This window comes from Sceloporus undulatus, chromosome 2 (assembly GCF_019175285.1).
Source record: "Sceloporus undulatus isolate JIND9_A2432 ecotype Alabama chromosome 2, SceUnd_v1.1, whole genome shotgun sequence".
Lineage (NCBI taxonomy): Eukaryota > Metazoa > Chordata > Lepidosauria > Squamata > Phrynosomatidae > Sceloporus > Sceloporus undulatus.
This window is the reverse complement of record NC_056523.1, coordinates 224,776,861-224,787,355: the sequence shown is the minus strand read 5'-3', so window position 1 is coordinate 224,787,355 and position 10,495 is coordinate 224,776,861. Positions and strand designations below refer to the sequence as shown.

The 10,495-nt window shown below is 42.2% G+C and overlaps 1 protein-coding gene across 2 annotated transcripts in view; it reads right to left on the bottom strand.

Moving 5' to 3' along the window:
- Positions 1–10,495, bottom strand: part of USP5 (ubiquitin specific peptidase 5) — a 26,056-nt gene that overhangs the window by 14,116 nt on the left and 1,445 nt on the right. For both annotated transcript variants that reach the window (XM_042452767.1, XM_042452768.1), the window contains exons 2-6: positions 3,144–3,269; positions 2,862–2,928; positions 2,188–2,321; positions 1,542–1,687; positions 1,100–1,284 (exon numbers count right to left, since the gene is read on the bottom strand). In XM_042452767.1, coding sequence (XP_042308701.1) covers positions 1,100–1,284; positions 1,542–1,687; positions 2,188–2,321; positions 2,862–2,928; positions 3,144–3,269 — 658 coding nt within the window. The remainder of the gene's footprint in view (positions 1–1,099; positions 1,285–1,541; positions 1,688–2,187; positions 2,322–2,861; positions 2,929–3,143; positions 3,270–10,495) is intronic.

The following is a 10,495-nucleotide window of genomic DNA, read 5'->3' as shown; positions in this document are numbered from 1 at the left end:
TGGACCAGAGAGAGAGAAGCACATGGATTTAAATGGAGAGGTTTTTCCATAGGAAGCCAAGGCTTACAAAATGGATCAGAGAGAGAGAAGCACATGGATTTAAATGGAGAGGTTTTTCCATAGGAAGCCAGGGCTTGCAAAATGGACCAGAGAGAGAAGCAAGTGGATTTAAATGGGGAGTTTTTCCAATAGGAAACAAAGGCTTGCAAAACAGAGATTGGAGATTGGGGCATCAGGCTTGCTTGCTTTAGGACCTTTCTAAGCACTACTGATGTATTGACTCTTATATAAGTCTACCCAAAATTTTAGGGTCAATTTTGGGGCTTAAATTTCTCAACTTATCGTTGAGTATATAGGGTAATACAGTGTGTGTGTGTGTGTATAAATATATATATTAATGGATTACATGGTCATCTTAGGTCCAGTGGGAGGCCTATAGAGATCCTTAACCTTTGGAACTGTGCCACACAGGAAAACCACCTGAAAGATGATTGCACACACTGATATAATTTGAAGCAATTTCATACAGACCATGGAGGACATATTAAATTTAACAGAGCTCTGGTTGAAGTTGCTAGAAGTTGGGGACAAAGAGAAACAAGTAACTAGATACACTCCACACTTTCCTTTAATTCCAGTGCATGTCTTTATCTGAGGATTGTGTGGGAGTGCATGTGGTCCCGAAGAGTTGAAGATCCAATTCTAAAATGCCAGTTGCGTGGTTAGAGAATCAGTCCAAGCAATAAAATTCACTTCTGACTTCTGCACTGCAAGAATAGATGGCCTTTCCTGGCAAAGCAGGCCAGCTTCCATGAAATTTTGTGCACCAAATTCCCTATAAAACCTTCCACACATAGGAAAACACTGCCACATACTTGAACAGTGATGTTCTCTTCACAGTCAACTTTGATTAGGTTTGAAAGGCTGCTCTTGTAAGCAAGTAATATTGTACTCTTCTTACATCAACGTCAGCGCAAGTGAAGCAAAGAACCCCTCAGAGACTAAAAAACTCAAAATCAAAGCCAGGGCTCCAGCAGCTACCTTGGCAGAAGCTGCAGAATGCACACAACTTGTAGTCATAACTAAATGTTTATCTTACCAGCTCCATCAGGAGTGATGGTTCCCAACTTCACAGCCAACGGGTAGCCAGTCTCTCGGTAATGCTCCACAGCATGATTGTTGCCCCCACTGCCATCAAAGTAGCGCCGTCCACAAAGAATGGACCCATCTGTCATGTTGAGCCAGAGATTCTCTCGCATATCACACTTGCTGCACTTCCAACCACTATGCAGGGATATAAGTACAGTATCTACTTTCAGCCACTTCCACCAGGAAGCATGCATACACTAAACCAATTTCAAGACTGCCCCTTGCAGAACTCACTGGCTTGTATTATGCAGCCTAAATAAGAGGGACATGGGTCTCAGTTAAAATTGAGAGGAAAGAAGTTATATGTTAATAAGGACCTCTAGCTTCCATCTTGCCACATTACTCCACAGGGGTAAAGGAAGAAGGTGCTAAGGGGATGCAGTCAAACTCACCAAGGAGGGATACGCACACCATTTGGGAGCTGCTGAAGTGAGAAGGCATGTCTAGATACACGTCGAACCTCCCCATCCCAAGCCTGCACCTCCTGTTTCCGTGATGCAGAGTCTGCTGTCAGAATAGCTTCAATTGCACTAGAAATCTGTAGGAGAAAGAAAGGATGGGCAAAATGTGCCCTCAATGTGAAGCCCAAGGCCTATTATTGCCTTTCAAGTCAAGTCATTTCCAGTCTTGTTTTCCCCCCCTCCAACACACACACAAAAGGGAGCAAGCTTACACTTTGAGAGCGTCCAGGAGTGGCAGTTTTGGACTTGCAAAGCTGGGAGAGGGGGCAAGACTGAAAAGCCCACAAAACCGAGAATGGACACTACAGTGGTCACTTCTAGTTTTGTTTTTCCATTAAAAAAACTTCCACCATTTTGGGCCTAATGCAGCTCTCCTAGCCCCACCAAAGTCGCTCATCCGTAGCCTAAAGGTATGGCTTCTTCCACCCTGCCAACCCACAGTACCTACTAACAAACCTGGTTTTACAGAGTTCTACTAGGGCATCCTCCCCCAGTAACACTGTAACTTTGCTTCTACAGAAAACATTTGAGACCATGAGAGCTCTTTCACCTATCTCAGGTGAAATGAAGAACTTACCCTGTCTTTGACCATATCGGGCAGACCATCCAGTCCATCCCGAGGAATATCCAAGTGCTCTGGTAAAATGACTATTTTGACATGTTCATCATATTCATATTTCTCCTCTGGGATGTCAAACCCACCTTCCACACCTATTAAAAAAAGACAACAGCAGCCATTCAGAGACAGAAAAGATAATGTAAAAACTTCTAAAGCCTAAACTGAAAGGAAATACCAAATTCTACAACCTCAGATCCTGGTTTAGTAGATACATAGTCTGAGAAGAAATGTGATACAGTATACTGGAATGTTGATTATTAGGAAAACTGAAGCCCAAGGTGGGCAGTCTATAGGCCATCTGCAAGATCCCCATTGTACCTTGCCAAACCAAAACACTGTGTTTAAAAGAGAAGCTATTTCAACCCTAAAATAAGTGGAGGAGGAGATTGAAATAGCCTTTAAATGGCCAGCTGCATCTCACTCCAAACCTTTAGGAGCATAATTGGTCATAAACATTCCCTTTCAACATGGGAGCTGTCAGGGTTTTGAAAAGCAGACATGTTTTCCACCAACATCCCAGAGAGGGTGAAAATGACTTCGAGATTTGTCAAAGTTGTCCATGCCTACTGTAGCCCATCAGTATGCAAGGTTATCTTCATCAGCTTAACAGAAGAATGGGACTAGTTCCTTACCAATTGCTAGACGGGTTGGTTTCTTTCTTGGAGGATCTCCAGAGCTGGAGTTGGTATCTTCTTCTTTCTGTAGAAGAGCCAAGAAAATGCTAATTAAGAGGCAATCTCTTCAAAAAATGCTAAAGACTGAGCAGCTGGGCAAAGACTGCAGGAGAGCACATGCATGCACAGCAGCATTGTTTAGACCTGGGTCTTTCTCCCATGTTCAAAAATTTAAGCAGACAGATCTGTTCTTTAGCACAAGGAATTAAGCACATATGGCAGAAACACTGCTTTTCTTACCAATTTGCGAGTCTTCTTAAGATGTAGGTAGACCCGCTGCCCTGTCTTCTCATAATGTTTCTTCACATACTGCTTTCCAAAGCCCAGGAATGTGTTCATGCAAATATACAAGCCTCCATCAGACTCCTGTAGAAAAGCAAAGAGAGCAAACCAACTGAGTTGGTTGAACAGGTTGTTGAGCCAGATTTAAAAGCAGCACAATAACCACAACAGCACATTATAGGTCCATTGTACAGTCCGCCCTTGCCTTATGCAGGGTATCCGTTCCGGACTCCACTGCGTAAGGCGAATTCTGCCTATGCTCGAGCCCCATTGGAAACAATGGGGCTCGTGCGCAGCGGCGCACTGGGCGCCATGGGCGCATGCAGCCATTCATTTGAATGGGACGCACCACCCCTTGCGCCCCGCGGCTTCAGCATGTATGCTCAAGACCGCGTAAAGCATGCCCGCATATAACACAGGCGCGCTATATATTATCTGTTTCCATTCTTTATTCCATCTTAAGCTAGATGCCTCTAGCTTAAACCATGCCCAAGCAAATGGCCAGTTCATTGACTGACAGGGCAAAGGTTCCTTCTAATGAAGTGGAAAAGCAGGTGTATGCACAAGTTAACATGACTCATTGTCCCATTCTCCCCACTGGAAAAGGTATGGGGAGAGGAAAAGTGCACAGTTAATACTACACATGTTATATTTATATATATTTATTTATTTAGGTATTTATACCCCGCCCTTCAGCCCTAATGGCTCTCAGAGCGGCTTTCAATTATTATTTTTAATCAGACAGTTCTTGTATAATATTATACAGTTCCTTGTATAATATTACCATATGTGTATGGTGGGGCTAGGAAGACCCTCAGCTGACATGTAGCCTTTAATATATGTTTTGCACACTGTTAGCAGCTATGTGATTTTCTTAAGCCTTTAAGAAACAAAGGCAGTGAGGTCATTAGTATTATACAAATTAAAACTGGAAATTTCCTTTAAAAGTCTATTCTTACTTTATCTATCTATCCAGTCTTTCCCCCTGGGACTCAAGACAGCTTACAACAGTTAACACTGAGTAAGCTAAACAGCTCACAGCATGCAAAACTTAAAATATAACTGAAATACCAGTAGAATCAAAATAAAAGCATAATTAAGGTTTAAAGCTATATTGGGTGGGGTTCTTATGACTCTGGAGATCAAGGTTCAATTCTCTGTTTGGCCATGGAAATCCACTGGATGGCCTTGAGCAAGTCATACACTCTCAACCCCCCAAAAAACTAGCAATAGGGTCAAAACTTGAAGGCACAGAACAAAAGCAGCTATATCAGAGAAAGTGGTAGGAGGAAAAGAAGGGCCTTCCCTGGAGACCTCAAAATATAGGCATGAATATATAGGAGAAAGTAGTACTTCAGCTAATATAGGGTTTTATAGGTCATAACCAGCACTTTGAATTGTGCTAAAATGGACTGGCAGCCATTAGAGCTGCTGTAACAAAGGAGCTGCATGTTCCCTGTGATTCTGTGAAGAGCTGTAGTTAAAAATCTGGCTGCAGCTCTTTTTTTTTCTATTGATGTTTCAAAGGCAGTACCACACAAAGCATGATATAATAATCCAAAACATAGCCCTAGCCAGATCCAACATCTCTAAGAACTATGGAAATGCACTCCTGACCACTGCAGAAATCTGAATTTCCAGGCTCAGGCTTGAAACCTGGAGTATACCAAAGTTACGGACCTGTGCTCAGGTCCGTAATTTTCTAATGCTGAGGTGGAATCTCTTTTCCTGTAGTTTGAATCCACTGTTCCAGGTCCTAGTCACTGGAGCAGCAGAAAACAAGCTTGCTCCATCTTCAAATATTTAAACATGGCTATCATATCACCTCTTAACCTTCTCTTCTCCGGATTAAACATATCCAGCTCCCTAAGTCTCTTCTCATAAGGCATGGTTTCCAGACCTTTCACCATTTTGGTCACCCTCCTTTGGACATGCTCCAGCTTTTCAACATCCTTTTTGAATTGTGGTACCCAAACCAGAACAAGTATTCCAGGTGATGCCTGACCAAAGCAGAATAGACTGACACTATTACTTTTCTTTATCTAGACATTATGCTTCTACTGATAAAGACTAGATTCGCATTGGCTTTTTTAGCTGGCACATCACACTGTTGACTCATGTTTAATTTGGGGTCTACTAGGACTCCTAGGTCCCTTTCACAGTCTCCTTAAGCCAGGTGTCCCCCATCCTATGTCTATGCATTTCATTTTTTCTGCCCTAATTGAAGTACCTTACACTTATCCCTGTTGAAATTCCTTTTGTTAATTTTGGCCAGCTTCCTAATCTATTAAGGTCATTGTGAATTTTGATCCTGTCCTCTGGGGTATTAGCTACTCCTCCTAATTTGGTGTCATCTGCAAATTTGATAAGCATGCTCTGTATTCTTTTGTCCAAGTCGATGATGTTGAATAGCATTGGGCCCAGGACAGAATCCTGGGGCACCCCACTTGTCACATCTTTCCATGATGAAGAGGAACCATTGCTGACCACCCTTTGGGTTCAACCGGTCAACCAATTACAAATCCACCTAACAGTTGCATTGTACAGCCCACATTTTACTAGCTTGTTTGCACGAGCAGCATTCTTCAATTCAATTTGCATTCCTTCTTCAATATTCCCCCCCTCCATGTTTTCTCTCACACCTCCCATTGAACTTCATCCTCTCCTTTCACTGCTCCTGGCCCCTTGAAAGTCTTCTCATATTGGAATAACAAGGCCATTACACATCACCATTCTAGCTTTCTCACAGGGGCACCACCGACATCCTAGCCCAGCCTCAAGACCAATAGGAGGACTGAGGTTAAGCAACTTAATGTGACATCTGCCATTGGCTCCTTACATGCAGACAGACATGTCACAGTTAAGAGAAAGATGCTCCTGTAAAAATCCCTCTGCCTGATAACTATGACTAAGATTGTGGTTAAAACATTTTCCTCATTTCATATGGCAGTAACCACCCCTAAATACAAAGGATAGCCTTCTCCCTTGGGAAAGGAGCTTGTGTCAATTCACACCTCCTTTCCTATCCCATGGGGCAGTGAATAGATGATGATCACACATTTGAAATCAGCTTCCTGCCAATGTGAAAATGGACAAAGTTTAAGTTCAATTAAATATGCTTTAACCTAAAATTCCCCATCAAGGATAACTATGCTCATCTGCTTCATTAATCTGTACCTGTCAACCACCCTCTCAAGTGTAAAGTTAGAGATGCAGCTGTCTAGCCCACAATTTTGTCTAAAGACCTTCACATCTATCATGAAGACTATGTGAGTTGCCTAGTGTAGAATATATTTGTTTATGGCATTTTATGCTGTTTATTTTCTGCACTCCCCCATCTTAGCCTAAAATGAACCTTCTAATTCTGACTCTAATGTTGACTGAATGTTTGCATAGCCTATCGATATATGCCATCTATCTATGAGACCATTTGCCTTAATGGGAAGGTAAGAGGAGTATGTTTAGGAGCTCTGCTGCAAGTGTTTCCATATTAATTAATCCCTACGTCTACATATCTCAGATGAAGGTAAAATTGAGTAATGGCAGCTAAGCATTAGAAATCGAGATGTGTTTCAGCACAGTCTATTCTGCAAGACAGGTAAAGTGGTAGCTTAATTATGAAGGTCATAGAAACTGAGCAACAGTTGCTGTGTGGCTTTTTCTATACCCTTGCTCAGCCAAAGAACATCTGTCCTGGGGCCAAAAACTGCCCCTTTCTATGTGCCTCCTCTTTCTTAGAGTCTGGGATGGTTTGTGGGTGGGAACTGATAGAGCACAAAGAATAGCCAGTCAGTAACTCCTATTTCTCCTTATGATATGTGTGAGGGGGTGGACTTGGGGAAGTCTTCATCTTAACCAGTTTCAGCATCTGCTGCTAAGGAAGTCCTAAGATATCCACAGATGGCAGAAAACTACTGTAGATATAGATTTCATCAACTGGGCTGGCAAATGGGTATAGGATTTCACAACTTGCCTAGCAGAATGTCAAAACTATCTAGAACAGTGATAGTCTGTGGGCTGATGCTGGTCTGTGAGCTGTTGGCTGCTGCTCCATACAAACCTTTCAGGAAAAATAAAGAATAGTGGTAGCCAAGGGGCACAAATATAGTGCCAGTTCCTGGCACATTGGGGAAAAAACCCTACAGGCCCACTACCTCAGAAAGATTAAGAAACATTGTTTTGGGGATTTAAAACTATTATGGCAGTACAGCTATTCAATAAAGACAACCCTAAATAGTCTGAACAACCCCCAACTCTTCCAACAGTGGCCTATCAGGGTTCTTACAACTAGAGAAGCACCCAAATCTGGATAAGCCTCAGGAGAACATGTCATGGTAAGACTTGGATGGCATCCGCATATATAATATCTGAATATTGTGTAGAGTTCTCATCATGGCAACTGAGGAAGAATACTGTAGTACTGGCTAAAACTCCAGAAAAGTGCAACCAAGATTATGAAAGGACAGGAACAACTCTAGCACAAGGAAATATTACCACATTTTGGGCTATTCACTTAGTAAAAAGGAGGGCTATTAGAAAGGTACATAAAATTATGCACCATATAGAAAACACTGATAGAGAATATCTTCTCTTTCTCATTATACCACAACCCTGGGTCACCTACTGAACCTGGATGGTGGGAGGAAGCTTCAGGATACAAAAAAGGAATAGGTAAAAACAGTACATATTTAATGTAAAGTTGAAGGCTTTCATGGCTGGCATCCATAGTTTTTTGTGGGTTTTTTGGACTATGTGGCCATGTTCTAGAAGTTTCTTCCTGACATTTCGCCAGCATCTGTGGCTGAAGCATTCTCTGAAGATGCCAGCCACAGATGCTGGCGAAACGTCAGGAAGAAACTCTTCTAGAACATGGCCACATAGCCCCAAAACCCCACAAAAAACTATAGTACATATTTAAATACACTCTCAATAGATGTAGCAATAGCTCTTTACTTCTATGGCTTTCAAAGGGGGCTGAACAAATTCATGGAGAGTAAATTATTAACAGCCACTAGACATGGTGGAACCAAATACTAATATATTCCTCTGTACATCAGTTGCTGAAGAACGCTGTTACATTTACATCATCCTTGCAGGCTACATATAGGTAACTGTTGTTTCTGAGGAATATGGGTGTTATTTTTATTTACAAAGCACCATGAAGGTACAATGAACAATACAATGAAAAACACAAGAAGTGTGTATTTATATTACTGTTTTGATTGAGTTTCCAAATTATAGGTTGAGAATTAATAATACTAACTTTGAATATACAGTTACAGAGGAGGCTGAGGGATCAGTATCATCATTATTTAATAACTTTGTTGTTGTTTCTTTAACTTGAAAGCAGCTCTGGACAGATTCATAAGATCTGAACATAACTATATGTAGTCTATATGATTATATGCACAGCACTACTTCAGTGTTGTTGTTAATATGAGGAGCATAAGTAATGACAGGACTACGTTGTCAGTAAAAAAAATAACTCCACTTATAGAGAGCCTTTTCAGATGACTATCACTGACTGATAAACAAGTGTTTACCTGTTCAGGGTATCTCCTCAAGGCTGCAATTCTCTGTTGCAGGGATGTATTTTGACAGGGCTCAAAAGGAAACATGCTGGCAACGTGTTATTCCTCCAGCAAAAACAGAGTAATTGCTGCACTGATATCAAGATGACATATTATAATGCCTCCCCAATGAGTGCAACAAAACAGTCCCTTCTTTTGCAAAGTTGATGCTTTAATATCACCATGCTCAATCTGTTAAATGGACAGACAGCAAGTAGCTGAAAATGACAAATCTCAGACACAAAGCAAGACGCCCCTTGCCACTCTTTGAGTAAGGCCTGTTACAGACTGCCAAAATAAAGCTGCTTTGGGTCTCTTTGGAGGTATGCTGTTTAAATGATGCATGCGTCCTAAGAATCAGGAGCTGCACCAAAGCTGCACTCCAGTGCTTAGAAATGGAGTGTGCCTTGGCGCGACCTCCGGACTCTTAGGACCCATGCATCATTTAAATAGCGTACCTCCAAAGAGACCCGAAGCAGCTTTATTTTGGCAGTCTGTAAGAGTTTAGAGATCAGATTTCATGTGATCTTACTCTCAAGATGAAGCTGCCAATCAAGATGATGAGACTATCCTGTTCCATCTCACCTGAAAACTATCATTTACACATCAAGCAAAGGCTTTAGCTGGTGGTAAAATGCACCTCACCTCACTCATCTTTAAGGTTTTCTTTTAAAAAGGAAAGAAAGGGATAAGCAGTGGGCAACTACAATCCCTCGTGCACAGGATGGATGGCCCTTTATGATCTTTGTTGTTGTTATGTGTCTCTAAGACATTTCTGATTTATGGCAACCCAATCAGGGTCTTCTTGGTAAGTTTCTTCAGAAGGGGGCTTGCCACTGTCATCTTCTGAGGCTGAGAGAGTGCAACCAAGATCACCTAGTGGGTTTCTGTGACTGAGCCAGGATTTGACCCTGGTCTCCAAAGTCCTAGTTCAGTGATGGCGAACCTATGGCACGCATGCCAGAGGTGGCACTCGGAGCCCTGTCTGTGGGCACACATGCTTTAGCCCTAGCACAGAGTTTGCCAGAGTTTCTTACTAGAAAGCCAGAGGGATGTGGCACTTTGCAATAAATAAGTAGGGTCCGGGTTGCAGTTTGGGTACTCGGTCTGTAAAAGGTCCTCCATCACTGAAACAACTGTGCCTTGCTAGGATTTTACTGCACATTTATCAAAAAGTCTAGAAGGCGGTAGGAATGTTCTAGAAGTGCTTGAAATCAGAATACAGAGACATAAGTGCCTTTCTGTGTCTCTTCTCACTGTCTTTCTTCTCACCTCTCATTTCCAGTAACAGGAAGACTGAAAAATGAAACATGATGCTCTTCTGCTGCTTGGAAGCAGGGTGAGAACATGTCCTAACCACAAAGGATGACAAGGCACTGCAAAATGTACTGGTTTCTGCTTTCAGGACCTTTGAGAAAAATGGAGGACGTTACCCAATAAAAGCTAAAAACAGGGAGTGCATTCCATTGTCGAACAGCCCTTACTGTCAGGAAGTTCCTCCTAATGTTCAGGTGGAATCTCTTTTCCTGTAGCTTGCATCCATTGTTCCGGGTCCTGTTCTCTGGAGCAGCAGAAAACAAGCTTGCTCCCTCCTCAATATGGCATCCCTTCAAATACTTAAACAGGGCGATCATATCACCTCTTAACCTTCTCTTCTCCAGGCTAAACATCCCCAGCTCCCTGAGTTGTTCCTCATAAGGCAAGGTTTCCAGACCTTTCACCATTTTAGTCGCCCTCCTT